This window comes from Stegodyphus dumicola, chromosome 4, assembly GCF_044657685.1.
Source record: "Stegodyphus dumicola isolate Sdum_Otavi_A_Nest chromosome 4, ASM4465768v1".
Classification (NCBI taxonomy): Eukaryota; Metazoa; Arthropoda; class Arachnida; order Araneae; family Eresidae; genus Stegodyphus; species Stegodyphus dumicola.
In genome coordinates, this window is record NC_140771.1 from 180,912,686 (window position 1) to 180,938,231 (window position 25,546).

General features: G+C 31.7%; 1 protein-coding gene across 5 annotated transcripts in view; it reads right to left on the reverse strand.

The window, feature by feature from the left end:
• Positions 1–10,870: 10,870 nt before the first annotated feature.
• The window catches only part of Liprin-alpha (PTPRF interacting protein alpha), a 266,258-nt gene continuing 251,582 nt past the window's right edge, over positions 10,871–25,546 (reverse strand). For 4 of the 5 annotated variants that reach the window (XM_035352632.2, XM_035352630.2, XM_035352631.2 and 1 more), the window contains 2 exons: positions 23,953–24,021; positions 10,871–17,610 (listed from right to left, as the gene is read on the reverse strand). In XM_035352632.2, the coding sequence (XP_035208523.1) occupies positions 17,545–17,610; positions 23,953–24,021 (135 nt within the window). In that variant the 3' untranslated portion in view covers positions 10,871–17,544. Of the gene's footprint in view, positions 17,778–23,952; positions 24,022–25,546 lie in introns of all 5 variants that reach the window. The other variant, XM_035352629.2, reaches the window with a different exon arrangement.

Genomic DNA, 25,546 nt, shown 5'->3' on the forward strand with positions numbered 1-25,546 from the left:
TATTGATAGCAAAGAAGCTTGTTGGAACTCCGGATCAAGAGAATACAACTCAAGATTTTCGATCTGCGAAGTATTGTACTGACATTCATATGATTCTGAATGCTGTTTTGAAACAATTTGAAATTTTGATTCGGAATTCGATGATAAGCTTTCTGAATGCGTGCATTTGCGATGAAATTCATCCTGTAGATTTAGAGATGAAACATAGCTATGCTCAGGGTTAGCAAAGCAAGTTTCCTGTGGAAAATTTACCAGTTTTAACGAATTGCCGTCTCCAGTATTTACAGAATTTAGAAAAGTTACTTCATTTGCAACTACATCAATTCGGTCATGTCTTAGACTATTCGCAGGTATAAATTCTTTCGGAAAAAAAATCTGGTTATCATTAATTCTTATACTGGTGGCAAAACCGACTGTTTCTTGCATGCTTGAAGCATTCAAATACTCACCACTTTTTTCGTCTAAAAAGTTGTTTAGTTCTAAATTAGAGAAACATAGATTTTGATTGCTATATATATTCTGAGTATCATTTTGCTGCTCTACAATTTTAAATTCTTTTTCACTATTAAGTAAATGCGACTGATAAGTGAACAACGCATTTCTGTTATTATAGTCATTACATTTTAATGCATATTCTGATGTCATTTTGCCATTTTGATCCGAAATATTAAATACAGTAAAATCAGGAACCACATAATTATTTGATGCATGATGCAATGGAAATTCCTGCTTTTCGTCTATTTTTGTCAATGTAAAATGACTTTTTACGTTCATTTCAAAGCTGCAGGAGTTTTCAGATTCAACTCTTTCGTCTTTTTGCCAGCATCTCATACTACTCCTGCTAACATCTTCTAACATGCATTGGTCGACGATATTTTCCTGCATTATTAAATTTTCAGAGCTTATTTCGAAGAAGTGATTATCACAGTTATCTGAAATTTCTAGATTAGAGCAAGGAGGAATCTCAAGTTCTTGTTTATTTTCTTGATTTAAAACATTACAAAATGCATTCATGTTTTCAGGTCGATGGTGATCATGTGCGTTATCATCACCCAAAGGACATGGTGAAACACCGCTTGCCAAAAAATTTCCAGAAATCGAATTGTTATTTAAATCATTATGATTACTGTCGGCCGCAGATTCAGGCAAACAAACAGTTTTTGCACACTCGTCAGGGTTACTCAGCTGTCCCAAATCATATTGAGCAAGATTTTCAAATCTCTTGTAAGAATTCTCAGAATTTGCTTGTGGGAACTTATTTATTGCTGGATACATGATGATTTCTACATCCATATAATTATTCTGGTTGGAATTAAATACGGGATTCGGTTGTATTGCACCAAGAAAACAAAATTTCTCATTTGAGCCATTCAAATAATTTCTTGCATTGTCTTCTGTATCTCTCAGACCGTTTTCTATGACAACAAATTTGTTATCTAAGCCACCACAAAAGTCGCTGGGTGTATTTTGAAATGGTGACACAGATTCAGCAGTTTCAGAGGAGATATTTTCACAAACAAAGTTACTTGATCCTCCAGAATTAGCCTTGCAGCTGGTTGCATAAGATGCTATAATCTTATTATTTCCAGCACTTCTATCAAAATTTCTTGCATTGTCTTCTGCATCTCTCAGACCGTTTTCTACGTTGTTATCCAGACCATCGCAAAAGTTGTCAGATGTATTTTGAAATGGTGATACAGATTCAGCAGTTTCACAGGAGATATTATCAAAGATAAAGTTACTTGATCCTCTAGAATTAGCCATGCAGCTGGTTGCATAAGATGCTGTAAGCTTACTTCCAGCACTTTCATCAAAATACAAATTATTATATACAATATCCATCGGTTCTGAACGTGTTGTCTCTTTTACAGATTCCGAAAATTTTTTGCCAAACATATTAAAATCTGGTTCTTCCTCTGTTACACTGAAACTTTCCCTATCTTGCAGTTTATATTCAGTGGGTGAGCATTCAGCCAGCTGCTCACTGGTGAATTTTCTTGGTTGTATTGACGAGTTTAACTCCATCAACACACTCGAGTCAGTATATTGTTGATCGGCTATGTTCATGCACGACTCATTACAAATGTAATTAGTTAACAAGAAGTCTTCTGGATTATTGCTTATAGCAGTACTCAAACCTGAAAGACATACATTTTCTACAATTTCATCATGAGGTACTGTTACCATTGAATTAATATTACGAAATAAATTGCTTTCATTATTTTGCGAATGGCACTTGATTGTTTCTTCATCATCCGGATCCATTTTTGTATGACTTTCAATTTTCAGTCAATTGAAGGGTTACGGACTTGAAAGAATTTGAGACCTCAATTTATTTATATGAACAAAAGGAAGTTTGAACGGAGCATGTGAGCAAATCTGATTTCCTCGTGTTACCCGTATACATTTAAACATTAAAAATATTAAGCGTGAAGAAAGTTTTACTTAATCTTTCTATGTACAATAATAAGCTCATATCGTTACGATAGAATTTTCTGCAAAAGAAGAGAGAAAAAAATAAAATGGTGGCAAAGGAACTTGGGAAATTATTGTTAATTATGTTGTATCTTTAATGCATCTTACAAACTGTGATACTATTAATATTATTATTATAGAAATATTTTTATTCTTTACAGTGGCAATACATTTGTTAATCCAGGAAATTCAAACAGAATTAGCGGTAATTTTAATATGGACATTACAGATATCGTATATTCCAGCGTACAACGCGCATTGGATTACTATACCGCGCCTCTATAATTTCAAACTACTGTAAGGTTTATCCTAAGTTTTTTGACAGTTAATTTTTAGTTTAAGCCACTTTCCTGTCGCTTCAATTTCAGCTTATAAATTTTCTGCCAGAATGCGTTTTTAGATTCTCGGTTAAATGCAAATGAAGGAAGAACAATATTTAAAGTCGAAGTTCTACTGACTTCGTTAGAGAGGAAGAAATTCTGACCAGCGCGCGCTTATCTTTTTGCTACAATCCTTTTTAAGCTATTTCTAAACTCGGCCGTATTTCAGGCCCTTGATAGCTTCGCAGTTTACTTAGTGTTTAAGGGGTCAACTCCTGTAGAATTTTGATAGCTTCGGCTTTATCTTTTTATTTCTTAGTATTCTTGAATTCAAGCCCAAGTAGAGGTTTTTTTGTATGTCCTGAGAGAGGACCGATTGTGAATTTTGAGCAATAAAGGTTAATCAACCCTCCTTGAGTTCCTATCTCCTGAACCAAAGCGATTATTCTAGTTCTCAAGGTTCCACAAATTTAGTTGTAAATTCTAGGTTGAAACATTACACTGCTGGTCATTAATTTGCAACACCATGAAAGAAAGCAAATAGAAAAAAGATATTTATTGAACGTAAACAGTATGGCATGAAAACAAAATGGTTAATATGTAAATATCCTCGGACACTCCAGACACGTATACAGCCATCAGAGTACTTGCACGTAGAACCGGAATTCGTTTGAAAAGGCGACATTGTGCCAATCCTGTATCCAACTTTATCGTTTGGCGCAACAGAGTCGCCGTCTCTCTCTATGCTGCATTGTCAAGGGAAGCCGAAGTAATGGTCACCGTGATGATAGTCCACGCTGCTGCAAACATCCACGCACCTTACGAGCTGATACTAAGCGTGCTGCAAGCATGCCCATTTCCTGACTAATGGTCCGCGATCGTGGTCGTACGGCTTCGCAGGACTGACCTCACAATATAATTGTCCTCTCCGGCTTTAGTCATGGGAGGGCGTTGAGATCCTGCATGCCGTTCAGTATGACCCTCAGCAATCCACTGATTCCATATTCGCATGCTGGCAAGCATTTTCTCTTCTTATTCAAGGCATAACATGATATTCTGAGCTAACTACAACCTTACAAAGCACTTTTCGAATGAAAAATCCATTACACAACTTTTCTTTTATGCAGTGCTTCAGATGTCGTTTCCTTCCTACGTCGTCTAAATGCGCTGAAATACTATTCATTTGCATATCCCAACTTCTTCCTTTCACGTTATTTTAACGTTCGTCAGATCATTCCTTCTTGCTGTTATAATTTTAATGGCCAACAGTGTACATTTATTAATTTTAGGTATATTCGCCGTAAAACGCGCACCCTTTCCTTTATGAAGAAATTTAAAAGACATGTGCGATGCTCCTATTTTTTGAAGTTATTCATTCGAGAATTTTCTCACAAGCTCGAACAATGGTATACTGAATAGAGAAGCGATAAGAGAACAAAACGTCTGTGGGGAAAATGCTTGAAGGAGTAACTAATTTTGTAAAGATGGTGCGTTGTGCACAAGAATGCAGATGTGCACAAGAATGTTATTTTATGGTTTTCGAGAAAAGGGGGGAAGAATTTGGAGTAAGAATGTTCTTCCGACTGAATGAATTCACGAAATTAGGAGTTAGATGTTTTCTCTTTCTGTAGTCATTCGAAGGCGGTATTTTGAGGCTTTAGTAAATGGAATTAGCTTTAGTTCCAGTACAGTTGAAATAGTACCCCTTTTAGCAGTTAAATATGGCTCCTGTCAAACGAAACAACCCAGTGCTGGTTTCAAATGTAAAGTCATTCAGGTTGCGAAAGAGAAAGGAAATAGTGCTGGAAACGGAAGATGATTATTTACTTATGGATCAGAGGAACAATAATGGTGAAGATGAAATACAATTTGATGATGTGCCTTAAGATATAACGGAAGACGGATATGACTAACTCTTCATGTTAATGAAAATTTTTAAGTTCATAATGTATGTTTTCTTAAATATAAACAGTATTTAGATACAGGTAAAAATCTAACTTTTGTATGCTGATTTTTCCTTTATTTTTACATCTGGCGCGCCCATAAATTTTGATCTTATGTTTTATATAAAAGTTCGTATTATACGCCGGAATATACGGTAAATAAGATTTTTGTTACGCAGTCTTAGTTTTTAGTAAAACTTCAAAGAATACATACCCCACTGAAATAGGATAAGAATGAGTGGAGAAAAAGGGTGAGTCAACTCCATCTGCATCGGGATGACCAACAATAGCACTTAGACATGCGCGTATTCTCGCTAAAGTGGCCACCACATAAAATTTTGGTAGCATTCCAAACCTACAAGTTGAAGAGATTAGGCGATTCATTTTGCCAATTTTGGCGAGTAAACGGATATTTGCTTTAACAAGAAAGTACCAATTTAAAGCTTCATTGAGGGAAAGACTACAGTTAAGAAAATTAAAATGCAGTTGGTGGATTCACACTTCCGTGTGGAGGCCATGACTGCCAGAAAGACATAAGAGTGAGCTGAACACATGTAAGGAGTAAAAATTTCATTTCAAATGTGCAATCTTTCTTGAAGAAGGTCTGAGACTGAAACAGAATGTATATCAAAACGTTTGGGCGACCACAATCTAGCACTATATTGAAATACTTGTTGGAGAAAGAAACATACGCAGGACTCTGCAGCAGGAAAGCAGGAATATGGCCAGGAAAGCTCTACTCCGAAGATAGCTTTCTTGATAATGTTAACTATGATGTATGTCCTCCAGATTCACCTAACAGCACTTCTGACTAGTGTAGGGCACAGTTCAAAAATCAGCAATAAAAAGGTATTTTCGCAACAGGTGACCTACCTGGCCGCATCTATAAAAATAGGTGACTTATCCTGCATTTGCCTTTCATCATGAGTATGAATTACGTGATTTAACCTCGACTGGTTCCTTTTATGACTTTTCAAATATCAAGGTAACTCACAATATTCTTGTTGCAGGGAGCATTCACACGTGAAGTTTTTGGTTCTTAAGACTCTTCTGCCTCGTGCTCGCCACGTGGATTCTATTCCGAGACTTCCATACTTCGTGTTTTCCAAATGCTATTTAATTGACTCATGAGAGCTACTCACTTTCCAAATAATGTTGCTTGCCGACAAAGGTACTTCTACATATGGGTTATGATGAGGAGCTCAATCTCTTTGAAAAACGGATATCGATTTTGCCGCACTGATGGAATTCGAACAAAACTGGAAGTTGAATTTTAGTTAGACAGCTTAAGAGATTCAGACAGGTCATATATTCGGAAAAATCAGATTTTTGGAATTGCCGAAGTCCCTATCTCGGACTCTGTACAGTGCATTCAACCATAACAGTAGAAATGGTCACCATATGCTGTATCAGTTTAGACAGTTTTTGAGACAGAAAAGGTTCTCAATAACAGCATAGAAAAAACATTCTTTCTCAACCCATCAAGAACACATGCGCCAAGCAACCAGAGCTCAAGTACTACAACTTAATGTCTTCACAAATGCTTCCAGTAATAACTTGCAGCCAACTATGAAACCAAGATTTCACACATCGACTATCACTCAGCTCAGAAAGAACACCTACATCATGTTACCGCCAAGACACTTATACCTCTATAATCATACCATTTAGCTTTCAAATAGTTCAAAAATCGAACATAATACAGACTGTGCATATATCTTCCAGAAGCACACTAAAATTATGGAAAGGACATTTAATTGTTGAAAACAGTATATTCCAAGCAAAGTTAAAAGCAATACATAAGATAATGGATTATGAACTAAAGTCAACAAATTGGATATGTAATTACAAATGATAATCAGCATTACATGCCTTTAGAAACACATAACTGCATGGTTATGAATAAAATACAACAAATACTAAGAAGTTAAAAGCATGAGCAAATTTTTTATCATTTCATGGATCAAAGAATATGAAGAATATAGACAGACACATTTTCAAAACAAACTGTTTTAGACACAACAGCAATACACACATCATGCCCAGTCATATCACTATCAATCTCTGACAAATAGCAATGGCAGTATAGTAGTAGGAATGGGATGCCATACAAAAGGAAAGGACGACTTTCGATATATTTCCAAATTTTCACCAAAATTAAGAATATGGTGACAAATATAGGGACAGATTTATGTCATCCTAGATGAAGAATTTTTCCATCTGATAAAAATTTCCAACATGCTTACAATTTTTTTTCATCCTCTTTTAGTTTTTTGCACACATAAAATACATTAAATAATTAGCTTCCATTTTACAATTTCTATAAACTACATTCGAGGCAAGTAATCATCCCAAGCATTGCATTGTCAGAAATATACTATGAATTTGCTCTTACAAATCTGCTCAAGCACTGATGCTGAAGAAGTACTGCACATTAACTGATTTTCACATAGAAAAATTTCAGTCAAAAGGCAACACGGTTGACCCCAGGGTAAAGCAGTTCCTGTTCTAAACTGTCAACTCTTCCTTTCCCCTACCACTAACCTCTCCAATAATTTTAGCTTGACAGCACTCATATGCCACAAAGGCACTACAGACATCTATGCTTTGTCCATGATTCCAACCTGAGTCCAACATTATGGCATTCAGGCCTTTTCACTCCCATACAGAGCAGAATGACTTATTTCTCATTTTAATGAACTATTTAATTAATGAAGTTCCACATTTTTCATCACAGTTTGATCATAACTGTCATTTAATGATATTATATCATTAAATGTACTTTACTGACAAACAACTGATGATTTTTAGGAAAAGACTGATTACTATAATATTATTTGTTTTCCATGTTAACTTGAATTTCTTTTACTTAGAAGCATTTAATTTAGAAAACACATCGTCATCTTTACTTCATAGGGAAGGCAAATTTTTAGGTGAAACAAAACAACAACAAACAAATGGGGGGGGGAAGAAGGAAGAATAGATTTACGACTTCCTAGATATTTTCACATGTTCATATTCATCACCAATTTTCTGACCAGCTATGATAGCAGATATTTTACTTTCTAATGAATAATGCCTTAACTAATTTTTTTAAACAGATGACATATTGTAATAATAACCACGATTTCTTTTCTTCAAGGCACTGAAAAATAGAATTTGCGGTTAAACTCGCTGAAAAGTTTGAAAAATGTATTTATATGTTATGATACATAAACAAAGAGGGGACTAGGATTTGCTGATTACAGAGAGCGTATAGTAAAATTTATAAATATCAAAATAATTTTTGAACACAGAAAGTTAGAGTCATGGAAGGTGCTTCACCCTACAGTAAAGTAAGTGCTCCATCATATGATATACTTTGCAGTGCCTCTAGAAGTGAATTTTAGATGTTAGCTATCTTATCATTAAAATTATGAGAAGTAACAAACAAAAGACAACAGCAAAAAGCGTACAGAATCATTAATTTAGTATAGAATGATGCCTTAAATATGCCAAAAACTTGAATAGAAGCCCTGAAATGCAGACCCCTTGGTATTAGTAACAAACAGTAAACTGAGTATGAATCTAAAGAAAAACACAAGTATTAGCTTAATTCAATCCTACAATTCAAATATTAGGTATACAATCCCATCTAAATGGTTTAAATTCACTAAAAGTATAAATTTCAGAATTTTTTGTATTAGTTCATACCTTCATAACAGTTGCATACAAACACTTCATACCATAAAGCAGTTTATTTCACACATTAACGGCCATTAAAATATTAATCTCTTTTTCATATATATTTCATTCCTATCGCTATACTATTGAATGCAATAGTTTTATACTAGTGATAACTATTTGATGTAGCATTTTGGACTTAAATGAAGGCAGCCTCACCAATGGCTGGGTGGTTAAAACCACTGGTTGTTCGACCCACAGTTAAATCTACATGAATGAGTTACTTTTTCCCCATATGTAAGCTGAAACAAGCCAGTTTTCCTTAGAGTCCTTCAAGTAGGTATCCTTGCCCTTAGGCAGATAGCCCTCATATGCAATAACTTTTAGGAAGCATTGGCTGCTATAGACTAAATATGACTATGTGCAAAAAGGAGAGGATATACACATGTTATTTCTCATTACACAAACAGTATTGAGTTACAACTTCACAAACTGTTTGACGAGATATATACACAATCCTGTGTATGGTTAGATGTTTTTTGTGCACCTTTTAATTCTTAATATTGTTGTTATTCTCCCAACCTTAAAAAAAGTGACAGAAATTTAGCAATTATCATGATGATCTTGCTCCATTCTCATATAAAATGTTCCTGATTTTGTCAATCTTTATGAATTATGATTAGAGGAATGATTTGCTTTTCTACATTAAATTAAAAGGCCATTCAGTATGTATTTCCTATCTTGTAGTGCAACTTATTTTCACATATAATATATAAAGTTTAATAAATTTCCATGAAAATATTAACAACAATTATATTTCTAGACCCAAAGTTTATCACAGAAGAAAACTTCTTTTGAAAGTTAAATTATTATTTGAACTAAATGGATCATAAAATCTGCAGGGAGGTAAGACAAACTATAACGCGACAAAATAAGCAAGCTCAAATTATTCTTAGAGGTGCACAGTACCTTAGATTTAAAATCAGTCTGCAGATGCACTAGTGTGCACATAAGAATGCTATTTTAAACATACTCTGTCTTTAAACAATAGTCCTGACCATTAAATACATAGACACATGCAATTTGGACCAATCTTTCAGCACTTATGCACACTTTGACAGACAGAATGATTTTCATTTTACTGCAATTTTCTTGAAACTGTAGATGATACTACACAGTGTTTCCTCACTGCTCTTCATTAACTCTTGAAACCAAGTTAAAATGTAAGAATCCTTTAATAACACATAAAAGGAAGAAAATACACTGCAAGAGTGCAATAAAATTAATGTACTTTAATTATTAGTTTATTTGATAATGTTTGAACTATTTACAGCTTATAAATTCAGTTTTACCTTATTCATCTGTATTTATCTTATAAATTTCACTTTAGTCTGAAACTGTCTGCGATTACCCGAAATTCCCCATTTTAGAGCTTATTATTCATAGATGTATGGGCACTGCTCTGTAACTATTTTGAAAACATTATGTATGTTGCTAAAATGTGACAAAAATTGGGTGAAAAAAAATCTTGCTAATGAGCACTGAGCAAAAATCTCATGATTCTCAATTCCTATTCTTTTTTTCCCCCATCTCAAAGATTTAATCAACTCACAATATTAAAGTAAAATATAATTTTGAGATACCGAATAAATGTAATTTAGTATAATAAATGTATTTATTATTAGCAATACATATTACATTATTTTTATTGTTTTCATCTCTTATTTAAAGCTTTTTAAACATCTTGAAAAAGATGGATCTTTATTTAAGGATTTTATAATTTTTAATTTACAAAGTTCATGGTCTCAAAAAATAGATATTACGCCTTCAGAAAAATTTACTTTGCAAGCCCCATGTATAAGCAATATATGGTCAGCTCCAGCTTTATGATGAAATTACATTGTAGAAAACTTTTCTCTGCAACTAGAATTTTGAATAGCTCAATTAAAAATATACAATTTACCTTCTACATTTTGAGATTGTTATTTAAACAAGTGGATCTCTTAGCTTAAAGTTGTTTTAGGTGTTCAATATAAATCTGTATATAAATTTCAGACTGTAAGATCAGACTGCAACTTCTTTTTAATTGCACAATTCTTCTTATTGGTTTGAAACTTTAATGGTAAATTCTTCAAGGTATAAAATGTAGTCTGAAATTTTCAGATTGCAATGTTTTTTAAAATCTTTCTTTCCCCCCGTTTTTGTGCATAAATTGAACCCCCTCTTTTGTTAAGATCACTCTATTGTACGATTTGCACTGCAAATTTATTTTCACATCCTGTTAATATATAATAGTTGAAGTTAAACAGCCAGCAATTAAAGCCCAATAATAGCAATAAAAACTCCATCCTCTAGGCACTACAATACAGCTTTAAAATCTAGAATGCGACTTCAATATTTGTTTGTATATATAGGTTAATTTTATTTTTAAACAAATGTGAGATAGAAAAATGAATTAACACTCAAACAAATATTATAATGAATTTCTGTATTTCTTCTTCTATTGCTCTCTATAATACACTGCCATTGTAAGAAGACAGATTCACGTCTCATTTGTACAACAAAGATGACTGTGAAGATGAAGCACTTGGTCATATTTAGGAAAGAAGGCAAACCTATCACACACATACGTACAACACATCAGTGTGGGATGACAGTTCCTTCTTGGCAGCTTTTTCACAATGGTGGTCAATGCTCTCATGCACTTCTAGTAAACGAAAGCCCTTGCAGGAGATGCCAGCCAAGTGAAGGGTTAGCAAATTGAAATGTTTTTAACTTAAATATATGAGTATTTCAACAATTAATTATTTAAACTTATCAGCATACTGAATTTTTTATAACAAAAATGAGTAAATATGAGGCACTATTTCTATGTATCGAAAATTTTTTAGATGATTACAGCAATATGCTCAGAAGCAAACAGTAATTGATGAAGGCTGCTGCTATTTGTTTCACATATAAAAATAAATATGGTTCTAAATTTTTAACAACAGAATGATAATTCAGAGGTTTTCAACATTATTCAATGTCACTTACATGACATCCAGCTCAGATTTAGTAATGTGAATGTACAGCAAAATTTAAATTTGTTACGCATAATATTAAGAAGAAATCAAACATAACTGCCAAACATTCTTTACACAGGATAGAGGAAAAATACTTCTCAATAGTGAACTGATATAATGCCTTTTCAATGTACTAATTTTTCTTAATAAATGCAATAATTGTTAAATATGAAAAGGCCATATTTCTTCACTAAATGTCACTGCAACACTATTGACAATTATATTTCAAAAATCAACTTGTCATTTAAAGATAATGAAACTCTTAGTCATCCCAACTAAAATAAAACTGCACCAAAAAGTACAGGTAATTTTAAAACAGATATTAATAATAGTAGGAAAATTTCAATATTTAAGTTTAGGAATATTTAAATATAAAATCAGACTAATAAGTGTTTATATGATTTTTCATTTTTTTCCTCAAAGGAAGCAGAAAAGATCACCAACACGAATATCTTGGCTGACAATGCTGCAAGCAAACTTTTTCAACAAACATAAATCACACTAAAACTGGAATTTCATTTCATTCAAGGTTAAAGGCAACAAACAGAGCATGATATGCTTGAAATGTAATTTGTGCATGTGTTTTATGGGAATGATAGAGAAGCAACAGTTTTGTCCCTGGGGGAATGTATGGACTCTCCAGATTACAACTTTGCACAGCGATTCTCTGACAGACATTGATAATGGCAGTGAATAAAGTATCAACAAGTTACACAGATCCATTCAAGTTCTAAACATACCAAATTACACCAAAAAAGGTTATTTATATTAAGCATTCAGCTGATGAGGTATGAGTATGCACAAATAGTTTTTAATAAAAAATTAAATTATAAAATTTCAAAAATCTGAATAATAATTAAGTAGTAAATTATGAATTTTAACTATAGAAGAAATAATAATAATTTTTTGTTCATATTTGTACTATATTCTATAAATAAACTGTAATACAGTATCAGAATGATTTTGATTACACACAGTTTTTCACATATAAATACTTAAAAAAAAAGGTGAAATTTATTCCTTATTTAATACATAGTAGAATGTCAGTGTAACAAACAGAGCACATAATTTAGCCACTCTTATATTGATATAAAAATGACCACCAAGGTCATAAATGTACCAGAAAGAACATGATATCTAACACTTTGAGGTGGTCACATTTATTAGTATCAGAGGCACACTGGATGCAGGATAGTGACAGAAAAAAAATTTTCTTTCCTCAAGATGAAAATTTCATTGTTCTAACATCCAAGTGTAACCACTTGGAAATTACATGTTTTATGTCTTTTTCTTAACACTAAAATATCAGTGCTGTTAATTCATCAAACCTTAATTCATTAAAAAAAATACTGCTAATCAAGTTAGATAAATTCACCAAAGTACTTTTCTTGAAAAAGTTCTAGAAAGATTTTTAATATAAAATCTTCACAAAATGCACAAAATATAATGAACAAAATATGGGTTTTTGCCCTTCAAATATCAGTAATTAATGTAATGCTACTACTTAAAGTGAGTAATGTTGGTAATATTTTCATGTTTTAAGCTCTATAAACTTGAATTGAGTAAGGAGAAAGTTAGTATTGAGAACTATTACTTTTTTAAAAAAAAATTTTGTACGTTTAATTTTTAGTTTAATGATAGTATCAAATAATACCAACCCTTACTTATGGTCATACAGACGTATATATAAAAATGTGCAAAAAATTACAAAAAGGAATGGCTTAAAGAATGCAACAATAAATATTAATAAATTATAACATATTAATAATTAACTACCATTCTTATTTTAACCAGGTTAATATTAAACTGACATGTTCAGTACATACATGAAATAATACTGATAGGGCACAACAGCTTTTGTGAAAACTGCATCAAAAACTTTTATGTTCAAGAAATGCTTCCTTTTGCATTCTAAATTTACAAGAAACTATTCTGACATAACCAATATATTAACTATCATTAGCAACTAGTAATTACCATTTAGATGTTTCAGAAATGATTTTTAATATTTTAACTTTTGATTTCCATTAGTTATACTGACATTAAACTGTATAAAATTCTAACATGGATCAAATTTAAGGGATACTGTAACAGCTTTATGGAAAACACAAAATAAAAGAATGAGTATAATGACATAAATAAGATATTGAAAACAGCCAAAGAAAATGTTTGCAACCATTATATTATTATAATGATTATCTTCAAGTAACTGATGCAATTCTTATACAGTAGAAGATGAAACTGGAACTTGCAGGAAATTGCCAAATATAAAATTCTCTTTGAAGACTGGATTAGATTATATATAAATATGAAAATAAAATAACAATAACTGATAAAATATAGCAGCCACGTTTGAAGGACATTAGATATTTTGAATTTTGTATTGCAATTATATAGCCCAAAATGACATAACAATAAATGCAAGCTTTTTAAATCAAATAAATACAATATCTATGCTAAGTTATACAAAAAAAAAAAAAAAAAAAAAAAAAAAAAAAAAAACATTTCAACAACTATATTCTATGTACATAATACAATTAAAAAGAAAAAATATTTTAAGTATAATCTAGTACATAATCATGGCTTCAAAAAGCCCCAACACACATTAACTTGTCATCAAAAACTAAAATATTTGACTCATACAGGGGAGGGGAGAAGAGTTTCATTATTGAAAACACAAGTTTTATTGATAAATATAATGACTTAATGAAAAGTGATGCAATATCTATTAAACAGATGATATGAGTTGAACTAAAGGTCAATGATTTTAAAAATACATTCTTTGTTAAAAAAAGTTTAAATTTTTCACCTCAAATGTTTAATTCTTATTTTTGATAACCACTATCACAAAACGATAATAATATCAAATTTAATTATAATCTGTTATAAAAATGCAAATATTCAGTGACTAAAAAACTTATTTTGAATACCACACCATTATTTGAATAAAATAAATTCAAACCTTTTTAGGGGAAAAAAAAAGAAAAGATAAAATATGAATGAAATAAAATGAACTAAATAAAATGAGGAAAAAAATATCCACCTTTTTTTTGTGATATAAAATGCGAAGTTTAATTGATATTTTACTAGAATTTTTTAAATTTCAAATTCTCAATTTTTAAATCACTGAATTAATTATTCAAAATTTTTGACTTTGCTATATAATAACACTAATCACAAATAATTCATGCCCTTACTTAAATGCTTCTGCCACCAAAAGCATGACTCTTCTTCCTTTTACAGTTTTCATTCATGAAATTATATAAAAAAAGCAATTTCATTTTCCACTCATTGACAACTAGCCATCAAAGCTTCAATTTATTAATTATTTTTTTAATTTTTAATATATATATTAGTTTCAATGAGAATAAAACACATTCTGACATAAAATTAGATAAAAAGAATTGCTTTCTTGTAACTAAAAAAAAACAAAATGATGATGGGGGGGGAAAGAAAAATTAGCTTTTATAGCATAACAAACAAAATTAATACTACACATGTATCTTTGTTTCATGGTTTATGGCAAATACATTTGCTTCACCATGAAATATACAGCTCAATTTAAAAACAAATCACATGGCTGGCAAGATGAGTATTTAGTTCACATTATAAGTGAACATTAAATATAAATGAATGAGATACTGATGATAGATGATTATTCTGGACTAGCATTTTAATTTCATAACCACAGATAAGTAGAAATATCATTCCCATGTATAAAGAATTTTCTTACATAAAAATTTAAGCCATGCTATTAAAAACATATATGTCATACAAATATCAATATATAATTTAGCAGATAATGTTTAAGAAAGAAATATATGCTGAATTTAAGTAATAATGTTGTTAAAAATTCTGAATTATTATTAGGTACATCAAATATTAAAAATTCCTAAAAAATTCTTTTACAGCAATTTCATGCCAAAAAGACAAAAATAGTTGAATATTGTACAACAAAAATTCAATAAATTTACCTAGGAAAAGATACAACTTTACATAATGATTCACAGGATGTGTTTTAAACACTTTTCATAAGCAAACATTTATCAAAATAGACTGGTGAGTTTATAGTTTTATAAACCACAAAATTTCAAAAAGACATCAGTGCTATAAAAATAAAAAAACTCTGTTACGTAATAAAACGTTTCAGGTTTATCCATAAAGGATTTATGAGTGAAAAACTTAGAACAATAATATAAAAAATGAAAATGACAAAAATCAGAGATTAGAATACAATATACAAACGTATTCCTTCAAAGCTGCTTTTCTTCTCTTCAAGTAGTAAATTTGCAAATGAAAAATATAAAATTAATGATAAAATGTTCCATAAATATGCACAAATGCACAGGAATATCTTAAAAAAAAAAAAAAAAATGTTTTTGAGTTAATGCAAAAGTAGTTCAATGTAAAAATTAGAACAAATAAAAATGAAAATATTTCTGACTGCAGTTTAATTGGTACCAGTCTAATATTATCAAAGCTACAATAAACACAATACTACAATAAATACAATTATCAAAGCTACGATAAAATATGCTGCTACAATAAACACAAAGAAAGTTATAAAACTTCACCTACAAGTTGAAATGTTAGGTTGAAAGAAGAGAGGTGGTAACCCGAACAGGTTTCCCGATCTTCAGTTAGGAATGAGTAGTAGCTATGTCACTGATCAGATCATTGCATTAAAAGATTTCTAGGAAATCCAAATTAAAAAGCTAATAGTTAAAGCAATGATTGTGGCTTCCAAAAAATGAAAAATAAGATATTTATCCCATCAATGGGAAGCAATTGAAAGTTTTTGACTCCTTTTTGTTTCACATAACTAATATGCTCCTTCACTTTGAATTTAATCCTTCCCACATCATTCATAAAATTCCATGTGAGTGTGATCTTAAGTATAAATCTTAAAATTCAGGGTGAAGGATCACATTAGGTGCGTAAAACAAAAGTCAATCAGAAGTTTCAATAGGTCAAGGCTTTCGTTGGGTTAAAACCACAATTTTAATATTTCAGAATTAAAAATTATTGTTTGTAGCAAATTGTATTTAATTTGAATTTCCAAGAAGCTTTAGAAATCCTGTTATACAACAGTCTGGTCAACGATGCAGCTTCCATTCTGTTCCTATTCATGGCACAAAAAAACTTGTTCCAAGCAACCCTTCTTTAATTTGACTTCATAGTCCAACAGGCACATAAAGCAATACAGCTTCTGCTGTGTTTATTGTAACAACAATGACAATGTTAGTTAGTTCCAATAACAATGCAATCAGAATATTTCCATCTTTATTTAATTTTTCTGTGAATTACTTTTTGTTTATTTCAAAATGTATAAAGTTATTTTCTTCAAGTATTTATGAAGATAGATTTGTTCTCAACAAAATCATGTAATAATTTGGGATATAATTTTATTAATACCTTGGATACTTGGTTACATATATTAACTTCGTAAAACACTGTAATTTAAATGGAAAAATAAGTTTCTCTTAAAAATTAAAAATCACACTGAACATGAGATATACAAAGTTAAGTTAAAATCAAGATTCTTAGATTCAAAAATGAAGAAACAAGTACACATAATTATTACAGTATATAACATAAAACATGATAGTTAGAAAAACAAATATTTTAATTTTATGGACTGAAGCTATGGAGTTGCTGTGTTTTATGAAATATGTGTATGCTTTTCGTTTTTAACATACATATTTAGACTCACATATGGGTATATCAATTGTTTCAAAGCTTTGATTTTCATCATTCAATAAACAGCAGATTAAATAACATTTATAGAGGTAACTGACTTATTTGGAGGTATGCTCGCCATTTCTTTGGTTTGCTTTTGGCATTATTTGGCTTACTTTAGTTTTATACATATAATTAAAAACAACTTCTTACATTCCTCCCAGACACACCTAGAATGCAGACATTCTACGAATACTGTAGAAATTGCACAGTTCTCTTCTCTTCAGATATACCAAAACAAACCATCTTTTATACATACATACATGCATAAGAAACATAGCAGCCTGCTGCTTCTCATAATTGCTGACCAGGTTTTTATTATATTTATGTTAAGTTTTCTCAGACCAGTCTGTCACCTTGCACGCTGTGGTGTGCTGCCACCGTATGGGTTGGATGCTTGACTGCCTGTAAATGTTAACACAGCAACATGACATCAAGAACCTTTAAACTAAGAGGTTCAGTTCATGGGTACTACATGCATGCGATGCAAGCAGAACTAATGGCAGCTGATTATGTAGCAACAACTTCACAACAGCAATGGCTAAATATCAAGAAAATACATGTCCTCTTTCCTAAAATAAGAAAAGGATGCAAAGCCATGCAAAAAGAATAATTAAATACACATAATTTAGTGGCCAAATGAAAACTGAGAGCTTTCCTCAAGTTCATGACTAAAATAAGATTATGGATATTAATGCACAAGCTTGAGATGATTAATGAACACTAGATATAAGATTTAATTTAACACTTAGTTTTTGAAGCAACATAATACAGTTCATAACTTTTATTCCCTTCCAAAATGTGTAATTTTGTGTTGCCCAAGGTTCTACATTTTTTAACTGCAAGCTCAATATTTACATCTGCACTATTCTGTATTATTTCTGTTTATTTAATGCATTTTGTATGGTAAATTTCTGACATCTTGTTGCTTGTTCTGCACAACTATCAAGTTGTAACCGTTCATTGTACCCATATTGTCTCAGAATTAAAAATTATAAAAAAGGACTGCTTCAATATATGTTTATTGAAGCAATCCCTTTTTATAAAGTTTAAATTCTGAGTCAACTGATGTTGGAATTGTGTATTCAGCTTGAGAAGAACATGAAAAACATGCTATTGACTGGCTATCAGGTTTTTGCAAAAAATCTTGCTACCAAGTTTGGCAATTTCTTGCCAACTTGGCAACAGTGTCAAAGTTTCTAGAAAAAAAGTTTTTGAAGACAAAGGAGCCATTTTTCAGGAAACTTCCAGTTGTACCTTCCCTTCCCCTAAAAGAATGGTATAACTATATGGCTTCCAGGAGTTTTAACTTAAAACAAAGGCTCTTATTCTTTCACAACAGTATGCTTTTAAGTAAACTGGGAAGTAACTAAAAAGTAATTACTTAAGCAAATTTTATGCAATCTGATGACTTTTCTTCAAAGTGCAGACTGGGAAATTGAAGAAATATTGAGAAAGTGATTTTGATAAAATAAAATTATTTGCATCTATTAGAATATTATTAATTGCAGTAATATACAAATGATTCCATTCATTCAGAAAAAAAAAAAAAAGATTAGCTGCTAAAAAAGCTATGTAAATTGCCAATTAAAATTACTAAATGTGGTACCAAATACTACTAAATTACATTTGGTGATGCACTGTTATTTTGAAACTCTCCAAAGTTTCTAAATGTTATAAAATTCTATCAAAGTTTTTGGCCGTCGATAATTAAACTTTATGTGTAATAATATTGACCAATTATCAGTAGGGCTCTTGCAGTTAATTTAAAATAATATCATTCTTTTGAAAAGTATAAAATAAGTAGCATTTTTTCAAACCTATATGAACTTCCAAATGTTAGCAAGCCTCCTTTGTTAGATTAAGATATTATGCTACTGAGCTCACTGCTTTACACTTCTCTGTGAATGATTTTGTGAATATTTTTAATGAGTTAAGGAGAATAATGGCTTATCTTCGAATTGTCTTTGAACTTAGCTTAAAATTATTATTCAAGCTAAAATAAGGCTTCAAGATTTTTTGATTAATTTTGTTTACTTATTTATGAAGAATTTGATAATCCGTGGCAGTCCGTGGTCCCTTAATTAAGTCACATAATACAGTCAAAAGTCTTAATCCAGGCCTCGAAGCTAGAAACTTTCTACGCTTGCGTATAATACCTTTACGCGCGTGCACATGCTTTTACACATGCACTTAATATGTTTACGCGTGCACATTTAATGTATAACGGACGGTATAAGCTAAGCTAATATTATCTAATTATCTATTTCAGTTAATGTTGCAGATTGCATTCTTCCTTAATCTTCTAATTGGATCTGGCTTATTATTTTTTGCAGACTGTTAGAGCAATTTTATGAAGAGTAAGCTTGAATTTTCAATTATGTCAAAAAGAGTTTCCGATTCTGAAGCTGCCAAAGGATCAACAAAGCGAAAGCATGTTTCGATGCCCATCAAACAAAAAGTGGAATTACTGCAAAAAATGGATAAAGGCATATCCTTTGTTTCTCTAACCATTCCGAAATCTGTAATCTGTTTATCAATTACACGCTGCTCTGCCCGGGGGGGGGGTGACATCACAGCGTCCAATGAACTGGAAGTTGATCTGTCAGCATTATCCTTATCTTCAGGGCAGATGTTTTTATTTTACTCGGCTTATAATTCCTTACTAAACGTAGTATTTCAACTCGATGTACTCCATCTTTGATATGATTTAAATCAAATTCCTCGTCATTATAAATATCACGAATACACATCAAATAGTTTTCTGGTTGCAATTTTCTAATTTCGACTATGCGTAATGTATGCTTTACGCATGCGCGTGTTGAAAGAAATGTTTAATAAAGTAAACAAATAAATATTAAGCATTTTGTTGTAAATTTTGATACCTGTATGCTTTACGCATGCACGCGTTAAAAGAAATGTTTAATAAAGTAACAAATAAATATTAAGCTTTTTTTTTGTAAATTTTGATACCCTTTAGATCATAATTGCTCTTTATTTCATAAATTACTGTTTCACATTTTTAATTTTATGATTTCTGATTTTAATTTTATGATTTAATTTTATGATTTCTGCATGCCATTTTACCAGATTTAAACTGATGATCTATAATCTGGAAAAACCGATAATCCAGAATCGTCGAAGTCCCGACGAGTCCGGATTAAAGACTTTTGACTGTAATCATATTCTGTTGATGACTTTACCAGGTTCTGCAAATCTCAATATAATTTAACCACTTCACTGTTTCCCTAGGGACAGACTCGGTGATTTTAAAGTGTCTTCAGGCATCAGTAACAGCATACATTCATTGGGGTTATATTTGACCTGAGTTGTTATTCCGGAGAAACTTTTACCTTTCTATTTTCCAGCCCCCCTCCAAAAATGCAGCGAAAATGAACTCAACTGGTCACAGTCTCTCCATAGAAATGAGATGAGATGAGGGACACAGCCCCACTCTCCTGGCAGACTTTAAGTCTCTCCATAGGAAGCTTGTATCAGGACTACAGAAACAAAAGTTCATTTAAAGAGATGGGAATGCACTTGCCATCCCTTTCATCTAGCACTGCAATGGAATTATTGCTGATTTGAAAACATGCCTCTAGGGGATCGTCTTTACTAATTTTCAGATAAAAGACTAGGAAATAGAAAAGAATTTTTTCTCCTGCTATGGACACAATATTCAACATCTTTGAGTGGAACAAGTATTGATAAAATATTGACAGCTGGTGAAAGGAGAAAAGAAACATTTCTAAGGCCAGGTCAGATGCAAAAATGTCCATCTTTGGAGGATAAAAGAAGCTAATATTTTAGTTTTACAGGATGGTGAAGCAGTTAATGAATGTTTGAAATACTAGTATTTTAGAAAAGATTTTGATGTTAATAGCTTTCATGAGAAAAAAATACATTGATCTACTACATTACTATGTAAATGTTAATACAAAATTATTGAAACAAAAGCAAACAATTGTCTTCAACTAATTTTATTCATATGTACAATTTTCATTTAGCCACTTGAATATTTTAATCTAATCAGGATAGTCAAAACAATGGAAAAGATAAATCACAAAAGTAACCTAGATGTAGAGTTTTGATATGAATGGTTTGTGTTGTGTAATATATATATGCACGGATGGAAGAAAAAGGCTGCTACCAGTGCTACAATCATAGATAAGACACTTATTGTGTAATGAAAACAAAGTATTTCAGACTGCAAGAACTATAAAAAAAAAAAAAAAAAAAAAAAAAAAAAATGTGGTTGTGGTTATCATTTTGCACCCACCAGTGACTGGCAAATATGATGCACTAAAAACATGCTTAATTGAATTGCCTTCTGAAAGTAAGGAGTCAAAGATCGGTACACTTCTTCAGGGGCTAGAACTTGGCGATTAACGCCTTTCACAATTACCTTGCCATAAGCGAAACATCGCTGGAGAACCCTTGTTGAAATTTCTATGGATATCCCGTCTCCTGCAAAATACACAGAGTATTCTTGTTGCCTTAAGTGATGATCTCCCAAAACTCGCAGTTGTAGCTGATAAAATTACAGATCTCACAACTCTCCCTAACATAAATAGTGCTGCTACGGTATTTACTTCTCCCATTAAACAGCAAGTTGCAGAGCTGACGAAGCAAGTAAATGAACTTTTGCTAGCCATCAAAAACAGTTGTGAGCATTCCTGTGAACGAAGAGACAATCATTCCCTTCCCAACACAACAGAAGCGTAATAGATCCAATGGATGCTATCGACAGTATAAAAGACCATGCAACAACATTTGTTTCTACCATACTAATTTTGGTTCCAATGCACGGAAGTGTGTTTCTCAATGCAATTTCTGGCAGTCGGAAAACTAGATCGGTGATTGCTTGTAGGCCAACGTTGCGACCACCACATTAATCGAATTCTTTTGGTCAATCCATCGTCAAAACTCACCTTTTTAATTGACACTGGAGCTGATTTATCTGTCATTCCCAAAAGTTACAGTCAGCATGCCAAAAACCCAGCTGACTTGGTACTCTTTGCTGCTAACGGCACCAAAATAGCAACGTATGGCACCAAACTTTTGATCATCAATTTAAATTAACAACGCTCATTTACTTGGCCTTTTGTCCTGGCAGACGTCAATCAACCCATCATAGGTGTTGACTTTCTCATGAAGTTCAGCTTACTTATAGATGTTAAAAACAACCATTTAATTGATGAACAAACAAAACTCTATTCTTCTGGTAGACTTCCCAATGTGAACCCGCTCAGTACTAGCATTCATATTTTGATGGGTAACTCAAAATTTGACAAAATTCTTGTCGATTACCCCAGCTTGATAAATCCTTCACAAACTTTTGAGCGGGCACCAATGTCAACAATTTTTCATCACATTGAAACTAAAGGACCCCCTATTTTCTCAAAACCTAGACGATTATCTCCAGCATTATTTCAAGCTGCACGTCAAGAGTTTGACTTTCTCCTATCAAAAGGCCTCATTCAGCTTTAAAAAAGTCCTTGGGCAAGCCCCCTGCATATGGTTCGTAAGGCAAATGGCAACTGGCAACCATGCGGGGATTATCGTCACTTAAACGCCGTTACCAATCTGGATCGTTATCCTATACCCTATATTCAGGATTGCACTCAAATGTTTTCAGGAAAGAACATACTCTCAATGCTTGATTTAGCCTTTGCCTATCATCAAATCCCTGTCAACCCTGCAGACATTCCGAAAATGGCCGTCACTACCCCTTTTGGACTTTTTGAATTTTTGGCTAGGCCGTTTAGGTTATGTAATTCAGGCCAAACTTGCCAACGTTTCATACATGAAGTTTTATTTGGATTGGATTTTTGCATCTCTTACTTTGACAACATCCTTATTGCATCGACTAGTGAAGAAGAGCACATCCGTCATCTTTGTCAAGTGTTTGATCGTTTGAAAAAACACGGTTTGACTTAAACCCTAACAAACGCATACTCGGAAAACCAATACGCTTCCTTTTTTGAGGTTGCCTCATTAATGCCTCAGGCGTAAAACTCCTGCCTGAAAAAACAAACGCAATTGCCGACTTACCAAAACCTACCTTGTTTTAAGCACATTTGAAAACACAAGTTGATCTTTGCTAATTCAAAAAAAAAAAAAAAAAAAAAAAAAGATGTCTCAGAACAACAGGATTTAAACCTTGATGATTGTTAATAGCTTTGTTACACACAAAGAATGAATTTTTGTACACAGATATTCGGTTAAGTAGATTGTTGCATTGAGGTATTCTTCAGGCTGAAGCAACACTGGTTTTCATGCAGTGCCTCTAGTGCATGACTTTCATGATTCAGGATGAAGCAACACTAGTTTTCATGCTCTGAATCATTTAAAAGTTTTAAAAAAAATTTTCCTGCATATATTACATACACAAACCGAAGAGGTTTTACAATAGCATGTTGTAAAAATGGCACAAAACACTTTAATATTTTTAGTTATATTATGTGTCTATCACACAACACCTTAAAGCTGTTCAAAATATTTTACTGATTCCATTATTTTGTCCAATCCTTGCATATTCTTAAATTTAAAAAAATCAGCCAATCAGCATTAAAAAAAAAAAAAAAAAAAAAAAAAAAAAAAAAAAAAAAAAAAGAGCTAGCAGAATAAAATTGAGATACACAGCATAAGAAGTAAAATACCTAATTATTAAAACTAATTTAATATAAAGGTAAACACAAACATCGAGTTTAATGTTATAGTGATATAAATAATAAATTACTATACCTCATCTGGTCTCCTATCTGTACCTTTCAACAAAAGGTTATTAAATTCCCTTTCTAATATTTGCCTAATCTGCAAAAGGAAAACTGAGCATAAATTAAATGATATGAATGAAGAGAAACTAAAATGTTAAGCTTTAATTGTAACACTACACAGATATAATCTGCAAGAACATTAGTTAAATTTTTTTAAAATTTATTATTACTGAACCTCCGATTACTAACTTGAATATTCCTTTTCCTTTTTATTAATTTTGCTTGAAAACTGAGAGGGACAAATTACATGAATCAATTTTGAAGGATGGGATCTATACTGAAAAGGCCCACCAAGCACTGGGTGGTAAAATTCTAAAACACTGGTAGGCGAAAGGGCTGGTTGCACGGGCATTTTCGTGGTTTTTCCCATGTGCAGCATGGATACATGCCAGTTTTTATGAGTACATCCTCTTTCCCGTAAGCAGATAACCCTTATATGCTTTGTAGTAATCATATATTTAATCAAACGGATCTATAAAGAAGGGATTTCAAAGATTATAAAAGCACTTTTGAATACATGCTCAAACGTGCACTGGTTACATCATTATTTTCAATACTATTTGTTTCAATACATTAAATATTCACCACAAAAACATGATAGTTATGCCAATATAGGCCCAAAAATTTTCTGTAAATGTTTCTGCCAATTTGTTTTTATTTACATATCATTATATACAAAATGTTAAGTGTCATATTTTATATAACATTACATTTAACTCTTATAACTTTTAAGTTATGGATATTAAATGCACTCTTAGGCAATTCATTCATTTGTCATTCTTTTAAACATTTTAAACACTATATAAATATGCGACGAAATTTTGTAAACAGCTACCGATATTCCTAGTTCAAGCATTCAGCAACTGGCTACAAAATTTATTGCCATTTTGGGAACATTTGTTGATGTTTTGAAAATACCAAGAAAATTACTTTTCAGGAGTTAAAATTGACATTTGTAGAATAATTTCGTTAATTATTAACTTCTTCTGTGGCAAAGGTATAAATATTACTTTTAAATGTAAAATTGATTTATTATTTTGTGGAATTTGCAGTTATTCATAAATACACATATTAATTAGAACCACAGATAAAGTTTGTTTACAAGGACTTAATGACATTTAGCTAATTCTTGCTCAGCACGATTTTTAAGGTTTTTAGAAAATGCAATTTTCGAGGTCAAGGATTAATTTTTCTGGATAATTTAAGTCTATTCCCCTTTCACCTAATTTTGGGCACAACTGAGAAGTCAAAAGGAGTTTCACAGTAGAGTGAGAAGGAGTTATGTCTGACGTATATTATGTTGTAAATTGGAGTTCTCTAAGTAATCATGGATTTAAGTCTTTGCTCCATGAGCAGTTTTGTAATTTACATTATTTCTGTGTTAAACAGAATAATAGTGGCATCTCTCAATTATGCTTTAACTATTTCAAGCTGTTTCTCCTTATTTGTAAAAATTTTCATCTTTCGGGGCTGCATTAAAACTTCATGCTTTCCTCTTCATCTAGTATGCTAATTTAAGAAACTAATTATTAATACACAACGATACATAGTTTTTTTGAATG